Source organism: Panthera tigris, chromosome E1, assembly GCF_018350195.1.
Source record: "Panthera tigris isolate Pti1 chromosome E1, P.tigris_Pti1_mat1.1, whole genome shotgun sequence".
Taxonomy (NCBI): Eukaryota; Metazoa; Chordata; class Mammalia; order Carnivora; family Felidae; genus Panthera; species Panthera tigris.
The window spans coordinates 36,617,315-36,642,181 of NC_056673.1; the positions used below are offsets into that span (position 1 = coordinate 36,617,315).

The following is a 24,867-nucleotide window of genomic DNA, read 5'->3' on the forward strand; positions in this document are numbered from 1 at the left end:
AAATCCACAGGGGCTAGAACGTGAATGTGAACTGGCAGAAACGAATGGAACTGTGAGAGTAGAATTAATTACCTAAAGGAGAAATAAAGAATTGGTGTCAGAGATACAGCATAGTAATGTGTTGTGAAGAGAAGATACTTTGGAGTTTAACACAGGAGACTATATGGGACCACAGAGACAAAGGGCAGATCTTACCAGATTCTTGTAGTGGTGGCATTGCAGTCACCTTCCAGTTTATGGCAACTTCTACACAGCCTTTCTCTCTTAGAGGACAGAGGTAGAGTAACCAACGGAACAATTGAAGAGTTTACTTAGAACAGACAACTCTATTTGCTTCTCAACAATGATTGGATATAGGTAGCAAATTCTTTGCTCATTTGGAAGCACAAGTAAGGAAAGATCAAGTTGGAAAACCCATACTTATGTCTTGGCCCCAGCCTTGCTCTTCCCCCTAAGACATTTTTTTGACGGAGTATCTTTTACCTTGCTCTTTTGATCAGATCTTAGCTGATTGCACATTCAGAAACTGGCAGAGTGTGCGGGGCAGGGGGGCACTAACAGGTCTCTGGAAGGCACTATAGGACATTTTAGGGATATGAAAAGAATAAGAATATGTAAATAAGAGAACAGCTGGCAAAAGAATTTAAAAAGCCCTGGAAGACTAGGGAGTATTGGGAAGGGAATGAGAAAGGACAGAAATGATGGCCTCAAACTTTCTTACCATTTTTATCTATGGCAGGATCCTCATGCAGGAAGGTGATGGGATGAATTTTATGAACGCCGTGCATTTGCCTAAATACACACCTGTGTTCTTCAGGATATTTGGACTAAACTAGAGTCTGGTGCCTGGGAGGAAAATAGTTCTTAATTATAAAAGATCTCTTATTTACACATCTCTTTAGTAGTACACATTTAAACATCTGGTTATGGGAAAGTCTGTGATGAGTTGGTACAATGTGTTGAAAGGGTCACCTTTAAAGAAAGATGCTTGGGAGGATGGACTGCCCCGAGATAGAAAAGATTGCAAACAAACTCTTTCTTACCCATCATTCCATTAAACCCCAGGTTTAAGGTGGTAGAAGGGTGACCATTGAATAGTGTTAGGGAGAGTCTTATCCCTAGTCTAGAGAAGAAACATGCCATGGTAGAAAGGACATGGACGTTGAGTCTTGACAGACCTGGTTCAAATCCCACCCAAAACATTTAGCTAAAGGTCATGTGACCTTAACAAGTTGCTTAATTTCTCTGAAACTCAGCTTCTTTATCTATAAAATGGGAGATGCTCCAGACACTGTGCTAAGTCCTATATATGTGTTCTCTTATTTGATTTTCAGAACAGCCCTATGAAGCAGGTACTAATAAACCCATTTGACAGACATGGGCACTGAGGCACAGAGAGGTTGAGAATTGCTCAATGTCGTGCCCCTCAAGGATTCTAACTTGGTCAGGCTGACTCCATAGCATATGCTTTTTTTTTGAGATAGAATTCACATAACACAAAATTCACCCTTTCAAAGTATACAAGTCAGTGGTTTTTAGTGTAGTAAGTACAGTAAGAAACCTCATGCTCATTCATAGTCCCAGAGCCCATGCTCTTGGTCACTGTATTTTACTGTCTCATTTGCAGTGCTGTTACGGGGACGAATGGTAATATGTATAAGCCCTAGCACAGTACCTGGGCATAGTGAACAGTGAGAAAATGTAGTGTGCATTTACGAGTGTGTTAATGGCAATTCTTGCCCTCACATTTCCACCCAAATTTTCTTATTGGCCCACAGTCACCTTCCTGAATGATGTTTGTTAACAAAGAATGAAACATGGGGAAAATAAAACATAATCCAAATAGCTTATTTTCATGTGGAAGGAACAGAAGTGAAAGAGCTCTTTTAATGAGCTCAAATATGATTGGAGAATGTGGGAAAAGCTTTTTATTTTTATTTTTTAATAAGACATAGATTCCTTTCACAATTCAAGTCCTGCTTGCTTTAAGAACTTTTTTTTCTACTTAATGTTTCACTTAAAGTTACAAAGAATATTCACTGGGATCTTTGCCGTAGAGCTTTTACATTTCATGAATCAGGTATCTAAAGCAAGATATTGATCAGATGTTAAACATTAGTTTTGCTTTTTGGATATAATGACAGTATGACTTTGTGGCATTAAGCAAACTGATATATTTCATTTTGTTTAGTTTCCCTTGTTGTAAAACAAGTTAATTATCAACAGTTATAGTTTAATCAGATTTGAATTACAAGGTATAATGTTTTTAATTAGAAATTTATTACTGGAAAAACATTATCATGAATAGTAGAAAAATTGCCCACCATGGACCCAGAGTCTAAAGCAAATGACACGATATTTAAATAAAAATTTAAGAAAGACCATATGTAAATATATATAACAACAAAAATAATTTTTTTAATCCAGTGGTCACTATGAGCCAGTGAAATTTCTTGCCAGCTTGAAGATTCTTTGAGTATCTTCATGAGGGGTGTGGAGAGTTTCTGAGAAAATTATTCAGTATATTTTAATATGAAAAATTTCTACTGTGTGAACCTTAAAAACCCTGTTATGAAATGGCAAGCCTATATCCCTTATCAAAGTAAATTGCCTAAAAATATAGTTTGGCATAAGCAAATAATGCAAAGTGAATAAAGAAAATGTTATTATAAAGCCTTATTAACTGTAGGCTTTAAGAGATGTAAGGGGCCCCTGGGTGGCTCAGTCGGTTAAGTGTCTGACTCTTGATTTCAGCTTAGGTCATGACCTTGCAGTTTGTGAGATTGAGTCCTGCGTTGGGCTCCACGCTTACAGTGCAGAGCCTGTTTGGGATTCTGTCTCTCCCTGTCTCTGCCCCTCCCCACCCCCCCTCTCTCTCTCTCTCTGTCTCTCTCTCAAAAATAAATAAATAAACTTAAAAAAAAGGAGATTAAAAGGCATATCAACTAATGTGTAGACCTCATTTTCATCTTGAGTCAAATAAACTATAAAGAATTATATCTGTGAGAGAATTAGAAATTTTAACATTGAATAATTTATGTTAAGAATCTACTGTTGACTACATCAAAGTAAAAAGCTTTTGCACGGCAAAAGAAACCATCAACAAAAAGAAAGGGCAGCCTCCTGAATGAGACAGATATTTATTTGCAAATCATACATCTGATAAGGAGTTAATTCCAAAGTATATAAAGATACAACTCAATGTACAAAAAACCCCAAACAACCTGATTAAAAAGTGGGCGAGGACTTAATAGACATTTTCCAAAGAAGACACACAGATGACCGACTGGCAGGTGAAAAGACGATCAGCTTCACTCATCATCATCAGGGAGATACAAATCAAAGTCACAGTGAGATATCACCTCACACCTGTTAGACTGGTTAGTATCAAAAAGACAAGAAATACCAAGTGTTGGCGAGGATGTGCAGAAAAGAGAACTCTTACATACTGTTGGTGGGAATGTAAATTTGTGCAGCCACTATGGAAAACAGTTTGGAGGTTCCTCAAAAACTTAAAAATGGAACTACCATATGATCCAGCAATTCTATTTCTGGGTGCTTATCCAAAGAAAACAAAAACACCAATTCAGAGATGTATATGCATCTCTCTATGCTCACTGCAGCATTATTTACAATAGCTAAGATATGGAAGTAACCTAAGTGTCCATTGATGGATGAATGGTTAAAGGTGATGAGGTAGATTTATACAATGGAATATTACTCATCCATTAAAAAGAATGAAATCTTGCCATTTGTGACAGCATGGATCGACCTAGAGGGCATTATGCTAAGTGAAATAAATCAGTCAGAGAAAGCCAAATACCATATGATTTCACTTATATGTGGAATCTAAAACAAATGGGGGCACCTGGATGGCTCAGTCACTTAAGCGTCCCAACTTTGGCTCAGGTCATGATGTCACAGTCTGTGAGTTCGAGCCCTTCATGGGGCTCTGTGCTGGCAGCTCGGAGCCTGGAGCCTGCTTCCGATCTGTGTCTCCCTGTCTCTCTGCTCCTACCCGGCTCGTGCTCTGCCTCTGTCTCTGTCTCTCTCTCTCAAAAATAAATAAACATTTAAAAAACAAAAATAGAAAAATAAACAAAACAAATGAACAAACAAAATAAAACAGAAACAGACTCATAGATATAGTAAACAAACTGTTGGTCACCAGAGTGGGTGAAATAGGTGAAGGGGATTAAGAGGTACAAACTTCCAGTTATAAAATAAATAAGTGACAGGAACGTAATGTACAGCATGGGGAATATAGCCAATAATACTGTAATAACTTTGTATGATGACAGATGCTAACTAGACTTATCATGGGGCCCATTTCATAGTATATGTAAATATTGGATCACTATGATGTACACTTGAAACTGGCAGGAGATAGTATGTCAATTATACTTCAATTTAAAAAGAATCTATTGTTATTATTTTAGGTGTGACAATGGTGTTATGCTTATATATATATTTTTAAAGAGTCCTTATCTTAGAGAGATATACACTGTGATATTGAAAGATAAAGTAATAGATGTCTGACATAGTATTCAAAATAGTATGGGAGAGGAAGGAAGAAATGGGGTGGGGGTGTATATTAGACCAGATGGGTCATAAATTGACTCTGATTGTTGAGGATGGATGATGTGTACATGGGGGTTTATTACACTGTTTTGTCTTTTGTATGCATTTAAAATTCTCATAATGCAAAGATAAAAGAAAAAGAAATCCAGGTTGAGAATTTTTTAAAATGTGACATTATTCTTATATTTCTATTGTAAGAACTAGTACATTAATGCATTAGATATTTTATGTGTCTCGGGCACAAAATACATAGAATAGTTAGCCTTTTTCAAAAAAAAAAAACCGCAAGTTTAATGTTTTGTGATGGAAAGAGCATGAGTTTTGACATCAGAGGTAAATTTGAATGCCAGCTCCTCTACTTACAAACTGTGTGAGCTATGGCAAGTGACATAACCTCTTCATCTACAAAATGTTGCTAATAATATCTACTTCATAGTTATTGTGAGTTGTAAGAAATTATAATGCTATGACAAACTCAGGGGGAGTGCTTGCTTCCTGGTAGTTACTTACTACACACAAAACCAAAGTATTATTTTTATGTTTCAAAGTAGGTCTATGTGAGTAAATCCATGCATAGAACTTAAACAATATGTACCTCATGTCTTCCCATAAAATTCATCTATTTCAGCTGAACCCTAGTATAGGGCCATGTATATATTTGTGAGGCTTGCATTTAAAGGATGTATGTGCAGGATTTGTATTGGTAGGCACTTCTGAGGTTAGATTGATGAGCTTGCTGCTCTGTAATGTCTGAGACATGTTGAATCGAAGCAAAGATGTCATTTAACTTTTCGTCTCTTACTATCACATACTTGGGGCATGTAGTTATGACAGCTACAAGAAGCAAACCATTAACGCAGCAAAGAAACACCATCTTTGCACTAAAAAAGGAGAAAAGGGTCTCCCTTTGAAGTTGGAGAGAAGTGTTTTTAAATTAATGGAGTGTACAGTGATTTTACTAAGTTTTATTTATGAAAATACTCTTTGCATTCATGCCAGAAGGCTTTAGCACAGTCGTAAGTAGGATTTATACAAAGAAACACAGCCCAAATTTATGACGTGTTTGCAACTGTAAGAAAAAGTCTGAATTTACAATATTTGTAATTTATTGTTAAATATCTTTTCTATCACTATTCCTGGAATGCTAATATTTTATAAACACAAGTGTTGGTTATGAACCTAGAATATCCTAACTTATACTACTTTTTATAAAGAAGTCTTCCAGAATGTTTTCTATGTCTTTTGGGGATTTAATAACGGGAAATGTACACAGGACGAATACTCTTGCCTTTGGCTTTAGCCCAACCTCTTAGCATCAACAATCTTGACAGCTGCTTTTGTGACTTGACTTCCTTTAGGCCTTTCCCCCTTTCCTTTTTTGCTACATTTTATACAAATTAATCTGTAGAAAGTGGATATACACACAAGTTGTTTCTGAAGTTAATTACTGACTTTGATACCTTTTCAAATATTTTACTTCCTATACATCTACTGTTTGGTGCATTTTTTCAAAAAGAGTGCACCAGTATATTTTAAAATTAATACACTGTTTTGTAGCTATTGCCAAAAAGAGTTAAGATTTTTCTTTAATGAAAAGACTAATTTTTTTTCTTTTCAGTGTTAAAGTTTTCTAAGATTTTTATGTTCTTTCTAAATTCCCTATTCTGGAGTAGATGATATTGAGATGTAAGAAAAAGAATTGGAAAAGAATAAAATAAAAAATAAAACCTATTGTTGGTCAAAAAAAGAAAGAAAAAACTGGATTTAATACAGTTGAAGGAAAAAAATCATTGGAATCAGATGCTGCTGCCTTCTGTGTCCTCTACACTATGAGTTATATGTAAGCATTCCTTAGAATAGGAAAGACTCCAAATAACCTGAATGTCTAGCATTAGGAGACTAGTTGAATAAAGTACGTCACATCCATTTAATGGAATATTACATACAAGTTAAAAGAACATAATACATATAGATGTGTAACATGTAAAGTTCTCCAAGGCATATTGTTAAATAAAAGGGCAATTTGGGCACACAGTGTACAATTCTCTGTGTGTGTACGTGTATCTTGCACATGTGCTTGCTTTTTACTCAGGTATAGAATATTTTGGGGAGGATACACATGAATCTATGAACAGTGGTAACCTCTGCTGAGGGGGATATCCAGATGAGCGGAAGAAAGAAGCTTCATTATTCATATCCTTTGGTACTATCTGAATTTTCACCATGTGTATATATTATTTTTAACTAAATATTGGTTAAAATGAGAAATGAGATAAATCTATATATGCTGATATGGAAGAACCTCCAAGATAAATGAATGGGAAGAAAAGTAGATTACAGAACAGGACAAATACTAACATTTGTTTAAAAAAAATCCACTAACACGGACTCTTGTTACATTGAGATAAAAAATTTATGGCATGCTCAGAAACCCCCAGAATGGTTACCTCTGGAGAGAAGAACCAAGAGAAGCAAAGGAAAATGAGATTTCATTATATACCTTCCCGTAATGTTTGAAATTTTTTGCTCTGGGCATGTTTAACTTTTTTTTAAATCTAATAAAGAAGTTTACTATAGTTGACAATACTGTATTGTATATTTGGAAGTTGACTAGAGTAGATCTTAAAAGTTCTCATGATAAGAAAAAAAAATTTGTAGCTATGTGAGGCGATGGATTTTGACTAAACTTACAGTGGTGATCATTTCACAAGATATACAAATCACGATTTTGTCCACCTAAAACTAATACAATGTTGTATGTCGGTTATATCTCAATAAAACTGGAGGCAAAAAAAAAAAAAAAAAAAAGCTCACAAAATGACCTCGTTTAACACAATAGTGAGCTCTTTTTCAGTAGAGTCATGATTTGGTAGTTTCATGTCCGTTCAGATTTTTTTTCCCTCTCCTTTACTTACTTATTTTTACATTTGAATTTACATCAGGCAGAATCCTGATGATGGTATGAAATAACGGCATTCTCTGTTGTTTAGTGTTTGAGGGCCAGCAATATATACGTGTGTTAGGTTGACTTATCACTTAAAAGTGAATTTAAAAATAGATAATAAAGTAGTATCATATAATACCCATGGTCATCGATAAAGAACACCTTTCTTACCCCATCTCAGTCTTTTTTTTTCCATATGTGGTCATTAAAAGTTCATGAAATTTCTTGTTTTTATGCAGATGCAAAGAATGAAACTGATCAATAAATGACTGCTTTAAGTTTGGTTAGTCTGGGAACTTTTGTTGAGGAAAAAAAACATATAAGTGATTTCTCTTGGAGAGTATTTTCCCTGGATAATACAGAAAAGTATGTGAGGAGTAGTTTCTGAACCGAAAGTTTGGGCATAAGAACTAATCTACTTCAGGAATTCTGCTTCTAATGAATTCTCATCTTCTGGACACAAAATATTGAGAGAAATGTGTAATGTGAGGTAAAGTGGAACATAACATTTTTCGCTTTTCTGCTCAAAACTTCTGTGAGTAAGTAGGTTAAGTCTTTGGACTTGAACCCCAGTGAATTTGTTTGATATTTGGAGGCTACATAATGTGATGGTCGAGCCTAATTATACAGCAGTAATTTTTCGCTGTGCTGCCCATCACCACATACTTCTCTCAGAAACTTGTTTAATAGTTACTGTTTACCAGGATGGCCGAAGTACCACTAATACGGGAAAGGGATGGCTTAGTTATGGACAAGGGAATTATACGATATGCAAAATGAAGCTTCCAGTTCCTGCTGACTCTTGTGAGGCAAAGAGTAAGAGAACCAACCTTCACACCTACCCTTGTCAGCTGACGTGTACTTACGCAGACTTGCCAGCCTGACCCGGTTCTTGATCACAGTTCATCACCAGACGGCATTTTCCTAAACTTAAAATGCAACACCCACTTACCCTCCTTAAGATTTGTGCACTTTCCTCGTGTTAGCGATACCCTAATGAAGAAGCAAAAATAAATTTTAAAAACAAGGAAATGCTCTTTCATGTGAAACTTCTGTTCCAAAAAGGACCAAACATTGAATGGAATTGTTGGTAGTGAGAGATTTTGGTTGTTGATGTTGTTGTTACGTGTTGTTATCATACACTAACACCTCTTTTTGAGGTGGGGTAGGCGTGGGGAGGCTGAACCTTGTCACCCTCTGCCATTTCAGCGTCAGTGGTATTGGAGGTCTGTGTTACTCAAAGACAACTCACCTTCTCTTCAGTACGCTAAAAGTCATTTCGTGTCCAGGAGCACCTGGGGGGCTCAGTCGGTTAAGTGTCTGACTTTGTCTCAGGCCACGAGCTCCTGGTTTGTGAGTTCTAGCCCCGCGTCGGGCTCTGTGCTGACAGCTCAGAGCCTGGAGCCTGCTTCAGATTCTGTGTCTCCCTCCCTCTCTGCCCCTCTCCCGCTCACACTCTGTCTGTTAAAAATAAATAAACACTTAAAAAAAAGTCATTTCACATTTTCAGGCCTGCTAATCTTACCCACAGTCTATTCTTTATTATATGTTGTTTTATTTTTACTCTTTGGATTCTTTTCTTTTTTTTTTTTTTAATGTTTATTTACTTTTGAGAGAGAGAGAGAGCGCGCTAGCAGGGGAGAGGCAGAGAGAGGGAGACACAGAATCCCAAGCAGTCTCCGGGCTCTGAGCTGTCAGCCTAGAGCCCGACGCGGGGCTTGAACTCACGAGCTGTGAGATCGTGACCTGAGCCAAAGTTGGATGCCCAACTGACTAAGCCACCCAGGTGCCCCTGGATTCTTTTCTTACATCTGATCTTCGCCCTATAGATCATGGAGTTCTATTCTTCTTTAGCAGAAGATACTGGGGTCCAACTGGCCTTACGGTTTCTCTCAAGAAGAAGAAATATGGGTAAACTAACTGAGGTATAATAGATCCTAGAATGCATCAAGACTGGAAGTCATTGCTAAGGACTACTACAATTTGTTATTTGGGAGAAGGAAACAAAAAAGATGGGAGGAGAGAGCGGGATGAACCAATAGTCATAAAATTGCTGCATTCATACGTAATTACATCTTTTTTGAGGCATTTTCCTACTGTGAGACTTAAAAGATGATAGTGCCAGAAAGGAAGTACATGCTTTAATTAAGCCAGGTCAGAACTGCATTTGGGTGTGGAGTATGTTGGCCCATTTTCTATGAGGCAGGGTCAAAAATACCCAGGATTCAATAAAATCAAACAGAAGATGCTGGAAAAAAATTTCAACATATTGATAGGACAAAACCCAAAGTTTTCAGTAAGACTTACAAAAGACTATCTTTTGTAAGCATGAAATCCATGCCAAAAGGTGTTATTTTAAAAGTCACTGTAGGGGCTCCTGGGTGGCTCAGTCTGTTGAGCGTCCAACTCTTGATTTCGGCTCGAGTCATGATCCCAGGGTGGTGGGATTGAGCCCTGGGTTAGGCTCCACACTGAGTGGAGGGATTCTTTCCCTCCCCCTCTGCTGGGATTCTGTCTCTCTCCCTCTGCCGCACTCCCCAACTTGCATTAGTGCTCTCTCTGTCAAATAAAAAAATATATAAAAAATTAAAATTAAAATCCCTACAACAATACTACTCCAATAAATTTGAACCCGTGAATTGAACCAGCTCCTTCTTCGCGAAATCACTGACCACATTTGGCTTTGTTGATTAGTTCAATGCCTAATGTGGTTACTAGTATTACTACTATTTATAATGATTTATACTTTTGATTATAGATTTACTTCACCCAAGTAAAGAACAAAACACTAATTAATAGCATAGGCCATAAATCCAAGTCATTGACGGTCATTCAGTATGCTTTGCCTTTGAGTAATGATCATGATTTAGGAAGCATACAGTTTTGAAGACTGTACAGCTCAGTGGATTAGAACAAGAGCTTAGGAACCAGACAACAAGGGGTCAAAGCCTAGCTCTGCCACTTATGAGTCACTTATGTGACTTTAGGTAAGTTATTTAGTCTCTGTGTCTCAATTTCTTTATCTGCAGCTTTGAGATAATAACATACCACAGGATTAGCTTGAGAATTAAATGAGATAGTATGTGAAGAATCTTGACCTAGAGCCTGTACCCAGTAAGCCTTCAGTAAGCTGTTGTATTGTTATTCTTGCTATAGCTTTCTCCTGTAAGTCAAAGCATGTGGAGAATTCAGTTGAATAGCTTCATAATAAGAATTAAACACTGAAAAATACAGTGGTCCAAGGAAAACAGAACTACGAACCAATAATTCCAGGTTATGATCGCCTGGTTGACATATGATAAATGCGTTTATTTTACATTGTATTTATCCATATACACCAAATACTTAGGTTTACATGTTTTGAATTCTGTCAAAGTCTCATTACTAACCCAGCAGGCTCCATTTTAGTACCAGTTGAACGATAACAGTAGTAGATAGAATGTGTTATTATAAAGCCAGAATGATTGCTGACAGGCTATAATTTGCTTTATGAAGTGTGCGTTGTCACATATACAATTATCTGGTTTGTATTTGTTGCTGCCAGCCCTCCAGTTTGTTAATGTCCAGAAGTTATGCCTTATGTGAAACCTAAAAAGGGTTAAAAATCTCAGCGTTTTCTGGTGGGGGAGGGGTAGGAGCAGGAAGGTTCACTTGGTGGCTACCTTTTTTTTTTTTTTTTTCTTTTTTAAGAACTAGGATGATGCTACACACTGCAGCCCACCCTACTGGTCAAAATGAAAAACTGCATCATAAAAGACCACTTTTTTGAAGGAGGGGGAAAAAAAAACTTTTCAGTTTGTTCCCCTGGGTATTTTCCTGTCCAACCCCCCCCCACTGACAGGTGTAGTTCATTTTTGAAATATTATTAAGCTATGCTGCACTTTTGGTTGTTGGATTCACAGATGTTGTAGTGACTGTGCTATAAGCGTCTAAGCAATTTGATCCCATTTCTAATCATTTGGACTGCTATTCTCTGCAATGATATCCCTAAAAGTTCTTAAGAAGGCTGTTATTCTCAGCATGTTGAAAATAATACAATTAGTAAACAGTATCATGAGCTAAAAAACTTAACGTTAAGCTCAATTTATTTCTTGTACATTCAAGATCTAGTTGGAGCAGCTTTTTAAAAGAATGATAAATGGGAACTTTCTTTACCTGACCTATCATTTGTTCTGTAGACTTAATGACATTCGGTACTATTACACTCACTGCCAGGGCCTTGGGGGAAAAAAAGAATATTTATACATTGAGTTATGGCTAGATGTTGGGGGGCGGGGGATGGCCAGGAAGTCAGGCTGCATCGAATGGAGAAGAATTTGAGACCTTCACTACACATGGATTAATCACAAGGACTAACCACGTAAATCCAAATGGATATTTAGAAATCAGTGAAGCTTCTAAGATGTTCTGTGGGAAACACCATACATTTTCTAATGCATGAGTGTGTGCAAAATGTTATCTAATTTATAACACAAGTGTTGACAGAACTTTAGCTTTGGTGTTGCAAATGGGCTCCATAACATATTTACATGTGAGGAACATTTCACATATATGGGCACATATGTACGCAACCTGTTCTAGTTGGTGTTATATTCAATAACTTAGGTGAATGGTTATAATAAGGAATAATAAGCAGCAGTTTTTCTAATCTTACCTTAGTTCAGCTTTGGGAACTGCATTACCATTAAATTGGTCTGTGAAAACCTGGCAATATTAATGCTATGAAGCATGAAAACTAACTGGATTTGGATCAGGGACCTTTATTTATAGCATTTTCTTTAGGATTTATTAGTTTAAAGAGGGAGCTGTGTGTCTCATGGGCTCTTAAATATTAAATAGAGTCAGAAGTCGTGTGTTCCTTTCCAACAGCAACAATAAAAACAAAGAACAAAAAATTGCAGACAATTCTACATTAATTTCAATTTCCTGATTTTATCCAGAGGTACTTGGTGAAGCGATAGCAAACCCTAGGAATTTTGAACCACACCATAGAAACAGTTGGTTGCAGACGTGAATAAAGTCTTTATAATAGAGCTCACAATTAATTAGAAGTAAAAGATGATGGCTTCATACTAACGTGGAAAAACCATTGAGCCTTTACATGTTGAATAAGCAAACATATACTTATATGTTTTATCTATTTGTTAACTGTCATGTTACTTTTTATGCTTAAACTGCTTTCAGTCTGTTTTCAGTTCTTTGGTAAAGTTGTCATTATGGCCTGTTTTTGTCCCTAAATAGTACCTGTAAGTTAAGAATCAGATGGGTTTGCTAGGAGTGAAAATAGTTACAAGGGGAACATCATCATGGTTCATTTTTTTCCCCCTGTTTTATTTGGAATTGAATTAGGAAATGAAAGTTTTTAGCAGTCTAATTCACTTCTCCATAAAGTTTATGGAGCAGCAACAGCTGGTTGAATCCATGGCAGAAAAAAGCCAACTTCTAGTGGCCAAGCTATTGTTTCAGAGTTGGGGGGGGTGGTGGGACTCATTAACTGTTAATGAAAACACAGGGAATAAAAACAAATAGCACAGAAACCCTAGCAAATAATTACCTCACACCTGACACAAAGCTGCTTTATATTTCTGCTCCAAACTTCAGAAATTCCCAACTTATCATTCTACGGAGCATGGATGAAATTGAGTTTGACTCTCAGGAATGAACAATAGAGAAATCATCCCCCTTATAGGCCCCTCAGCACGATACTCAGAGGAGAACTGCCATTGAATATACTGAGGAGTGTATCCGGTGCCCAATTCTTATGACACTTAGGGTAGAGCAGCAAATTACCAGCTAATAGCAGATGAACACTTGATATAGTTTCCCCAGATCTTGTACAGAAATACAAAGAAAAGGGACCAGAGGTGGTGGATGTGATTAATGGAGATATTGTGTGTTAGAATATATATCTGTGTAGAAATATATTGATTCTGAGCAAGTTGCAATGGGAAAGCGTGTCTCTAGTGGCAAGGGGTCTTGCTTGTGAGAAAGCCACTCTAAGCAGATGGAGTTCTAAGCCCTAATTGTAGAGCTGCTGAATGGAAGTGTCTGTCACTATAGTTCGGGATCATTTATGTCTGATCCCACTGGACAACGGTAGTGGCCACTTGGAACTGCGATTCTCAGAGCTGCAGATGAATCCAGCGACCACTTGCGGTTATGTTTTAAGGAAAAATGATGTCCTAAACTTAAACAAATCCAAAATGACCACAGTAATTGCTGGTTCTCCTATAAAACTTTTCACCCATGCATCTTGAGTAGTTGTAATCATTTTAATTACACGGGAGTGTCTATTTATATACCGTTATAGGCTTTTTTCTGTGTGTGCCCAAGGGAGTTGGGCCACTTGATGTGACGCTAAAAACACTTCTAGCAACATTTCCACCATCAGGAACTAATTATGCTTGGATGTAAAACATATTTTTAAATGTTTCCCCCACCACAACCATTTTTAGTACTGACCCAGGCTCTGTTTTTGCTGCATCGAGTTGTATACCTTTGCTGTTGATACTTTACAAAAGCATGGCCTTATATTTGGCACAGGAATGGCTGTTAAAAGCCCCCGTTGGGTAACTATGTCCAGAAACCATAGGAACCACATGGAAGTGACTTTTCCATTTGAAGTTGATAAATCAAATGCCAAATTCAGGCAGGTATTTTGGACGAGATTTTTTTTTTTTAAGTTTATTTATTTTGAGAGAAACAGAGAAAGTGTGAGTGGGGGAGGGGCAGAGAGAGAGGGAAAGAGAGAATCCCAAACAGGCTCCATGCTCAGCACAGAGCCCAATGCGGGACTCGATCTCACAAATTGTGAGATCATGACCTGAGCCAAGATCAAGAGTTGGATGCCTAACTGACTGAGCCACCCAGGCGCCCCTGGATGAGATTTTTTAAATGGAGCCTCTAAATCCAGTTGAATTGGATTCTGGAACAGAAAAAGAACATTAGTGGAAAAACTGGTGAAATCCAAATAAAGTCTATAGTTTAGGTAATAGCAGTGTACCAATGTTAATTTCTTGGTTTGGACAGACATAGCCTAGTTATGTAAGAAGTTGACATTGGGAGAAGTTAGGTGAAGGGTGTGCAGGAACCCTCTGTACTATCTTTGCAATATTTACAATAAATCTAAAATTATACCAAAATAAAATTTTCATTTAAAATACAACAAAACAGGGGGCCCAGGTGGCTCAGTCGAGCGTCCAACTCTTGATTTCAGCTCAAGTCATGATCCTAGGTTTGTGGGATGGAGCCTGTTTGGGATGCATTCCCCCACCTCTCTCTCTGCCCCTCTCCCCAACTCACGCACTCTCTCTTTCTAAAATTAAAAAATTATGCTCTGGTTTCTCTTCAGATCGCATAAATCTTTCGCCTTTTACTAAAATTAAAAAATTAAGTAAGTAAGTAATTAAAACACAACAAAACAAAGCCCCTCCTGATCTGCTTATTTAAAAAAAAAAAAAGTCTGGAATGCTAGAATATGTAAGAGTGGTTTTGTCAAATTTCTGAAGCCAGCAGAAAATTGAGTCTAGAACGATAGTTGATAATGTTCAGTATATCCTACAAATGTTAAATTTTGCTTGGCAACCCAAACTGCTACTTCTTTTTTTTTTTTTTTTTTTTTAATGGATTTTGGTTTGGCTCAAATTTTTAAAATTCCTTTAACCTCACAGCTCACTTTCAGGTTACTTGCCAAAGCAGTCCATTAGGTTGTATTGATAATATAATTTCAGTGGATTTGCAGTGATGTAAAATTTGAGTCATTTAACCTTCAGTCCAGGTTTTGAAAATTTTTCTGGTTATAAAGGCGAAATTTCGCAGTGATACTTTAAGCATAACCATAATCAGCTTTGTACCCTGATCAGTAGCCTAATAAAGGAGAGCATTTCTTCTGGCTCTGACCAACAACTACTGTGTGAGGTGGTGGTGGTGGGTGCTGTTGTCTTGTTTTAAACTTTTCTTTTCCACAATAAAGCCCATAGTTTATTTCTAAAGTCCTGTATATGCAGGTGTTCAACTCAGTTATGGACAAGCTACCTACCATTGAGTATTCGTAGAGGAGTCTAGATACGATCATCTAATTTATGGAAAGAGAAGGCCACAGCCATTCTCTTTTCATCATTTTATATCCTCCCTATCCTTCCAGTTTAATTGTAGGAAATAAACCTTTAAAGTGAGGCAATACAGATTCTATGTAGGTTGTTTGGTTTCACTGCTCCCTCGTTGAAATCCAGGGCCAAAACTCTACAGTGTTTACGGAGATTAGCATTGGTGATTTCCTTTGGAAATTAGTATTTGAGATAATATTAAATTCAGTTGAAAATCCCCTTTTCATGTTTGTGAAATGAACTGAGCAGCTGTTGGTGTCCTTTTATCAGCACACTGTACCTCTGTTTGGGGGATTTTAAGGAAACCATTTGCAATGCAGAGTCTTTTCTTCCGGTTTCTGAATGATCGAACATCTTCCATCTGAACCTTTTAAAGTATCATAATAGCATGGGCCACTTCTACAAAATATAATCCAATGTATGTTGAAGACACCCAAAAGGGATTAGCATTGTTTTAATTGCATAATTCAGTATTGCATATACATTACCTTTCATCAAAGCCATTTTACAGAACAAACATTACCTTCTTAGGGCTTTTAGAATTCCTAAGAGGTTGGTTGCATGGGCTGTAAACTAGAATTATAAAGAGAGAACTTTCTTAAGATTGCAAAACAAGTAGTGATTTAAATTGGAATAGAATCCAGCAAAGTCTAGGTTCTCTCTGTTTTTAAGGCTCTTAGTCTTCAGAGAAGGGAAGAATACTGGCCTTGTTACATTATATTATGTACAGGTTAACCCTTTGTGTGATTTATTCTATCCTATTTGGAAATATATAGAGAAACAGGCATTCAGAGTAAAGGCTGTAATTAATGGAAGACAAGTAAATACGAATGCATATTTATATAGCTGTGTTCTCATTTTAAGTGTGATGGAGAAGTTTCTTTCTGGTGGCAAGAGGCCTCCCCACTCTCTGATAACCGTTTCTAAGTTCTAGTTAGTTGAATGGAAAATTTCCCAGCCAGGTAAGTTGGTTCTTATTTATTTTTTCCTCATATGTTAATGGATAGTGGCCATGTTATCTTTTGGGGGTTTGGGGTGAATGGCAGAAGAAATCTACGAAGACCTTTATAAAGATGTCCCAAGTGTGACCTGACTTTTGTCCTTTTTTATCCCTCAGGGGGAGACCAAGCTGAAAGTTTCCTTGGACAGGACAGCTCTGATGATAACCATAGTGGAACTCATGGCCCCTCTCTCACATCAGATGCACCTTTTTTGCCCGATTATCAGGATGAGGGTGAGTGTCATCTTCCTGGATCTTGGGTTGACCGCACTTTGTTACTTTTTGTCTTGGTGTCTTTGCCTTTTGTCATTTTGAACCAAGCTGACTTCAGTGAGTTTTCTGTATTGGTAATCACTAGTTTGCAAAGAACAACTATTTGTTTAGTTGTGGTGCTGATCTTCCTAGGTAAGTCAATACTTCTGAAGCTAATGTATTTAGGGAAACACTAATTCCATGCTGGAGCAGGAAGACATCGTTATTGATCTTTTTATAAGAACTGTAGCTCAAAAGCTAAGAGGGCATTTTAAGATTGCCCAGTTCACCGTCTTACAGCTTTCTTAGTTTCACAGTGTTGCATGAGAATTGGAGCTTTCATTTGGTGATTATTGGATTATTGATTTATTGTGGATTATTTGAGACCCTTGAACCGATAATATTATAGTAAGATATGATTTTTATCCATGCTTCTCACCTATCCCTCTCTGACCATGTTGGTGTTATTCAAAGGGAAGTGGAAGCCACAAGAACCACAATGTAAATCTTCATGGAGCATTCATTTTCCTTGAAGATTTGGGAATGAGAGGAGTTAAATAATTCAACTGTTACAAACATTACTTTTATATTAAATTTTATATTACATTGGTATGTAATAGAGTGGGATGCAAAATATGCATTAATTTTTAAGATACATGAATATAAAAATTTTGTCTTAGTGGCTGCTAGTTTCTGGCTCAGGCTCAGATATCCCAAGGGTGGGGGTTCACTGTGCCTCTTCTGGCATCTGGCCACTTGAACAGACGGTTTGATCATCACTGATGCACACGGTTATCTTACTAAAGCCTCTCTTGTGCCTTTTCAGTGGGGGGAAAAAGGTAGAGATGCTACTAAACTGAATATTAAATTGGAATCATATTATTCACTTAGGGATTGGGAGTAAAGTTGGTAAACTATTCCTTATTTCTCTTCATTAGCCTGTAATCTTTTAATTTATTTTTCTGTCAGATTTCCCTATGACTTTGGCATTTGCCGAGAGTTCACAATCCCTAATTCCTTTCTCTTTTTAACATATCCATTAATTCTTTTTTTTTTTCTGAAGCTTTTATTTAAATTCCAGTTAGCTAATATACGGTGTGATATTAGTTCACTTATCCATTAAATCTCATTTCATTTAGCCCATTCGACAGTTCATATTTTCTCCACATCAGAACTATGAATTCCATTGTGCAGAAACATTTTATTTTGCTTGAGATTTGTATACTAACGCAGTTAGTAATACCCAAGTTTTAGAAATTGGGGCTTACAATTTAGGATCTGTATATTGACTCAAGTATTACACTTAAAAACATTGTTTGGATTGAAAGCTTAATAGTTGCACTGGTGGTTTATTATAATTTTAGAAAATTAACAGTGCAAAACATTAAAAAAACCAACCTTCCATTTGTTTTTGATTAACCTAATGCTTGACAGAATTAGAACAGTAGCACCTCATTAATCCATAGGTCACTTATTTGGTACTTCCAACTTTCCCAAACACAGCTGAGAACACAATAAGTTAGCCAGAAAGACCTCTAAGTGGGAATAGATGTTCCCGAGTGCTGTGTTAACACTTACATACCATATTCTTGGGAAGACCCCTGAGGCCCTCACTGGGATTCCTCTTCTTACAAATTTCCTTTTTTTTTTTTTTTAAGTTTATTCATTTATTATTTCAGAGAGAGTGAGAGAGAGAGAGAGCATGTGCGCACGCACCTATACAAGAAGGGGAGGGGGAGACAGAGAGGGAGACACAGAATCTGAAGCAGGCTCCAGGCTCTGAGCTGTCAGCATGGAGCCCAATGCAGGGCTCGAACCCAGGAACCGTGAGATCACAGCCTGAGCCAAAGTCAGACACTTAACCGACTGAACCACCCAGGCGCCCCTCCTCTCCTTACAAATTTATAACCATTACCATGTTTTGATTTCTCAACCCACAGTAGGATGAAGCATCCAGTTAGAAGAAGGGGCACTTTAGAGGCATCAATTAAATAATATGGAGGTGAGAAACAAGAAAACAACTAAAAACTTATACAGAAAACAAAATCTGTAAAGAAATAAAATTCATATAGGAACTTAAAAACACTGGGGCCATATCATACTGTAGAAATAAGTGGCCCAAACTAAGAGCTCAGTGCCTTAATAAAGTAAAACATTTTTAGCTAGCATTTATTGAGCACTTACTGTGTGCCTTGCATCTGTGTTCTAAGTACTTTGCATATATCACCATTTAATCCTGTGAAGAGCCCTAAGAGGTAGATATTAGGATTAGCCTCATTTCACAGAGAAGGAAACGGAGACCCAGGGAAGTTAACTTATCTAAGATCACACAGCTAGTAAGCAATAGTGCCAGGATTTATACCTATGCAGTCTAGTTCTAGAACCTCTGCTTTTAACCACTCTACTATCTTTACCACTCTCCTTATCTATGTTGGAGATAAAGATAAAGAAGATGGATTAATGTCTCAGACATTTTGGGGGCACCTGGGTGGCTCAGTCAGTTAAGCATCTGACTTCAGCTCAGGTCATGATCTCACGGTCTGTGAGTTCGAGCCCCGCGTTGGGCCCTGAGCTGGCATCTCAGAGCCTGGAGCCTGCTTCAGATTCTGTGTCTCCCTCTCTCTCTCTATCCCTACCCTGCTCGTGCTCTGTCTCTCTGTGCCTCAAAAACAAATAAACATTAAAAAAAATGTTTCAGACATTTTGGTTAAGACTATACAGATACGGAAAGTTTGCTTAAAAGTAGTTTCATTAAAAATAGTTGAAATTAGGGGCGCCTGGGTGGCTCAGTCGGTTAAGCGGCCGACTTCGGCTCAGGTCATGATCTCGCGGTCAGTGAGTTCAAGCCCGGCGTCGGGCTCTGTGCTGACAGCTCAGAGCCTGGAGCCTGTTTCAGATTCTGTGTCTCCCTCTCTCTGACCCTCCCCCGTTCATGCTCTGTCTCTCTCTGTCTCAAAAATAAATAAACGTTAAAAAAATTTATAAAAAAAAAAAAATAGTTGAAATTAAAAAAAAAAAATAGTGTTAAAAGAGGTAAACCTAGTATCTGGAAAATTCCAAGGTGGAAACTTTGCTCCATAATGGTTCCCCATAAGAGAGGAGCTAACTATATTAGTAATATTAAATTCTTACTTCATTGATTTTAATTTATAGTTTTGTGCCTAAAAGTTAAGAGAATTCTCAAAAAAAAAGTTAAGAGAATTCTCAAAGGGACATAGTCAATGCCAGAGGTAGGAATAGATTGTTTATGTGTTAGAAATTTGATTGTAGGATGTTGAAATAATGTTTATTTTAAAATATTTTTTTAATTTCACTTTTTTAAAGTTTTTATTTAAATTCCAGTTAGATAACATACAGTGTAATATTAATTTCAGGGGCACAATGTAGTGATTCAACACTCCCACGCAACACCCAGTGCACATCACAAGTACACTCCTTAATCCCCTTCATCTGTATCACTCACCCCTGCCCGCCCCCCCCCTCCGCCCTGTAACCGTCAGTTTGTTCTCTTTAGGTAAGAGTCTATTTCATGGTTTGCCTCCCTCTCTCTTTTCTTTTTTTTTTCCTTGCCATTTGCAATGACGTAGATGAAGCTAGAGAGTATTACACTAAGCAAAACAAGTCAGTCAGAGGAAAACAAATACCATACGATTTCACTCATATGTGGAACCTAAGAAACAAAGGAGCAAAGGGGAAAAAAAGAGAGAGAGGGAGATAATGTTTTAATATGAGTTTCTGCAAAGCACTGAAACCAGCACAGTACCTGAGTGCCTGATGCATAGTGGGCACAATAAATGTTTGTTTCCTTCCCCTAAAAAGTAAAGATACATACATTTCCTGTGACATTAAGGAGGTTTTAAAGATGTTAAAATTTTCAGTAAATGCTATATCCTAGACATAACTAGATTTTACCATTATTGAGAACAGTAACATTTGATATGCTACTTATTCATTATTTTAAATACTTTTTTAGAGATTACAAGGTACTACCAAGGCACTGTGCTAAGCAGTAAGTGAAATATGCAGTAAAAAAATCAGACATAGTCCCTGTCCTATGGAGTTTACCATCTCATTGGGAAAACACACTGTTATGAGCAGACAAATGAACAAATATAAAAATGTCTTCATTTGCTGGGGAAATAGCTAAGGTGATCCTTTAGGAAGAAAAGATATTCTTTGACTTTTTTTGTTGTGTCCGTTGTTTTAGACTTTTGGAACTTTATATCTTTATTAGAAAATGAAATGTCACTGTTAAAATATTTCAGCTTTGTTGAATTCCACCTCCAGCCAGAGCAGTATCCTAAATGTACAATTATAAAAGGACACACGGTCTGACCCATCCACCCATAACGTCAGTGTGAGAAGCAATAACCATGGTGCGTGTCGTGTTTGGATCATGCTTTTGTGAAGGCTACAAAGAGCTCTAGAAGCATATAGAAACCTGGCCAGGTGCACAGCTCAAAAAAAAAAAAAAAAAAAAAAGAAAAAAAAAGTAAGAAAGAAAAGAAAAAAGAAAACCAAGGTTACAGGCTAAACCATGCATAAAAATGAGAGTATGTTGCTACCTAATCACAATTTCTTCTCCTTTTCCTTTGCAAATGCCCTCAATCTGAGAACAGCAGGCTATACCCTGTGGAGAGACACCCACAAATAAGAGCATAGTCACAGCATGGGAATGAAAACTTACTAACAAGTAATAACACTTAGATTTCTAAACCTAAGGAGGCGTAGTTTCTACCATATTGAAGTTTACTATGAAACACTGGATATAATTAATGTACAAAAGCCAGCCAGCTATGAAGCTCAAGATCTAATTGCTTTCATTGTCCAAAATATACGATGGATTTTAATGTGTCCATAAAATTATTTCATTAGTATACATTTTTAAAAGATAAGTGTACGTATATATATTTTTTGCAGATTGGTTGGGGAAGGTACTCTATAAACAGGGTATAGTGACTCCTTCTGGAAGAAAAAGAAAAAATAAAATTATTTTCTGGGAGAAGAAACCCAGAGTCTGTGACGGTATATTATTTATTATGTATTATATATTATCACATTCTAATTAAAGAAAAAGGAATGAATGGATATTGGACAAATAAAGCTGGGAAGAAGTAAGAAAGAATGTTTTTAGAGTTTCGTTTTACATCAGGTTGTCAAAAGTTAGAGAAAGTTCTTATTCTCCAGTGAAATGAAAAATAGAATCAGAATTGTTAAATAGCTATAACCGTTTTTGGAGAAGAGTAATAATGAATATGTGAAAACCTGTTTTTGATCAATTTGTTATATGCTACTTGATTTCAAAGAAATTGCAGACCCATTTAACAGAGGCCATTTTCAACTCCAGGCCCCTTTTGAAAGGTACATTAGAAAATATATAGAACATTTTGAAAATGAAGAGAATCCGTCTTTCACAGCTTTATGTTTAGCACTTTCCTTGTTTTTACATTTCTGTTTTCATTTTAGTTCTGAAATAGAAGTCTGTTTTTGGATTTGATATTATGAACAACAGTAGACTAGCTTTTGTTGATCCTTGTGTGTTTCATTTCTATAGTAATAAGAAGAGAATAGTATTTTAATATCTTCCCCAATGGCAGGAAAAATGTATTTTCAATAAAACTCTATTAGTATTGTGAAATAAAAATGGACTTAATTTATTGATTAGACTTTTTTGGCTGGAATTCATGTTTGTCTTAAATTTCATTGTACCAAAGTTAGAATCATGCCGTCTGGGAGTTGGAAGGGATGATAGTAACAGGAACCATTTATTGAGCACTGTGCTACCCTAAGTGCTTGTTGTGGATCATCTCGTTCAATTCTCAGACCAGCCTAAAGAAGATCCTGTTATCCCCATTTTACAGGTAAAAAAAGAAAAATTGAGGTTTAGAGAAATTAACTACTTGGCCAAGAATGGAGTACCCAATCCACCGGTAGAGGGTGGAGGTAGGGTTCCAATAGAGTGCTGCATTGTGAAGAGTTTTGGTTAGCTGCGTAGTTTTCCTCTGAAACACCCATTCTTATGGGCTTTACATATCATTCTCCTTATTGCTCTTATTCCACCAAATATAGTGTTCATTTACAAAATAAATGTTTTCAAAGCTAAAACCTATCCTCTAAACACCACTTCAACTGCATCCTTTGATATGTGCTACTTTCATTATAATTGACAATTCCTTTCTAAGTGTTTTGTAATTCCTCTGATGATATCCTTTTAAACCTACGTGTTATTTAGAAGCGTGTGCACACGCACGTGTGTGTGTGTGTGTGTTCCCAGTTTTTATTTTGTTTTTTTTTTAGTTTACAGGGATTTTTAAACCTGCTTTTCTATTTTGACTATTAATTTTTATTACATTATAGTCTAAGAACATATTATTTAGATTCTTGGGACTTTGTTGAGATTTCTTTTGTGGCCTGGTAATGATCAATTTATGCTTATGTGCTGTGTGGCTCCCCCAGTATTTATTTAACACACTCTTACTGTTTTTATACTTATAAATAGTATTCTTCAAATCTTTTATATCCTGGCTTTTCTTTTATCTGCTGAAAGTTTTGCATTAAAATCTCCGATTATAGTTGTAGATTTATCCATTTTTCTGTGTTTTGCTTTACATTTTCAAGGTCATGTTATTAGATACTTATAAAGACCTGTAATTTGTTTTAAAAGGTTTCCTCTTACAGAACTGAAATCCTATCTCTAGAATTTCCATTTATTAAGCTAGTCTACTCATAGCACCCCTGATAGACTTTCCGCTCAAGGAGTAAAAAAAAAAAAATGTTTGTTCACAAGCCACTTTGAGACCCCTGTTGCTCTGAGTCATGTATGAGGCCTGATTTTGGCATTAAATCATGTTGTGTCACAGAATAAATAAACTGCACATCTTACAGTGTTTACTGAGGTATGTGAATTAACGACGCAGTGGTTAGCAGTAAGTGACCTTACTGATCAAGTAAATCTTAGGCCAAATCCTGCTGATGACTTTGGAAGAAAATGTGCATATTTTAGGGCTGCTCTACTTGGAATGTTAGAAACCTATTGCAGGCTCGGTCATTGGTACCCTAGTAGGTGGAGAGAGTTAATGGCCTAAATACAACAAGTTATTTGCTTCCTTCTCACTGATAGGGTCAAGCCCACTATTTTTGTGTGTGTGTGTGTGTGTGTGTGTGTGTGTGTGTGTTTAGTTACATAAACTATATGAAGATATTTAGAATTTTTAGTTCCTTTTTATTCTATGATGTGAAAATAATGCATGTGACTCAAAATAGTCGCTCTCCATATTCAAATATGTAAATAAATACACGTGCATATATACATGCATTCAAACAGTATTTATCTCATTTTCTTTTTATTCTTCAGACAGTTGCTTTCATCTTTGTTGCTCACAGGTATATTTTTCTTTAGTAAAGGCACATGACTCCTGTCAACCCTGATGGAGTTTATGTGTGTGTGTTTATGGTACGCACTGTGGAAGAATGCAAAGCTTCCTTCCTTCCACATCTGTGTTTTTGGAGCCAAAGAACAAATCCTACTGTAAAACACATACTTTCATAAGCATGGTATTTGTGAACAAGTTTCTGTTGGCTTCAGGTGAGTCCGTCAGATCAGATCATTGGGAGAAATTAAGGACTTAATGTTGAGTTAACTGTGATAAGGGTAAGTAAGCTGTCACTCAGGATCACAGTGGCCTCCTTCATGAAGATAAATGTCTTATTAGATCGAAGACATCATGTCGTTTATATAGTCTGGTATAAATCACAGATGAAGATGACAAACTGGGTTTCAAAGTTGACAGTAATTTATATAACTTAAACAAATGATTACCAAGGATTATACATGTTTTGTGAAGAATAAAAAAACAATAACAATTATCTGTCTATGAACAACCCATTTTTCATTCTTCAGCCTGGCATGTTGGGCTGTTAGTGCATGTTTAAAGTCTAACCTTCTGTCCAGTACCCAGTAAAGTATTCTTTCGTGTGTTGATGGC

At 36.7% G+C, this 24,867-nt stretch overlaps 1 protein-coding gene across 1 annotated transcript in view; it reads left to right on the forward strand.

Moving 5' to 3' along the window:
* Nucleotides 1–24,867, forward strand: part of SKAP1 (src kinase associated phosphoprotein 1) — a 276,418-nt gene that overhangs the window by 59,402 nt on the left and 192,149 nt on the right. Inside the window, exon 4 of the mRNA XM_042965683.1 lies at nt 16,748–16,864. Within this exon, the coding sequence (XP_042821617.1) occupies nt 16,748–16,864 (117 nt within the window). The remainder of the gene's footprint in view (nt 1–16,747; nt 16,865–24,867) is intronic.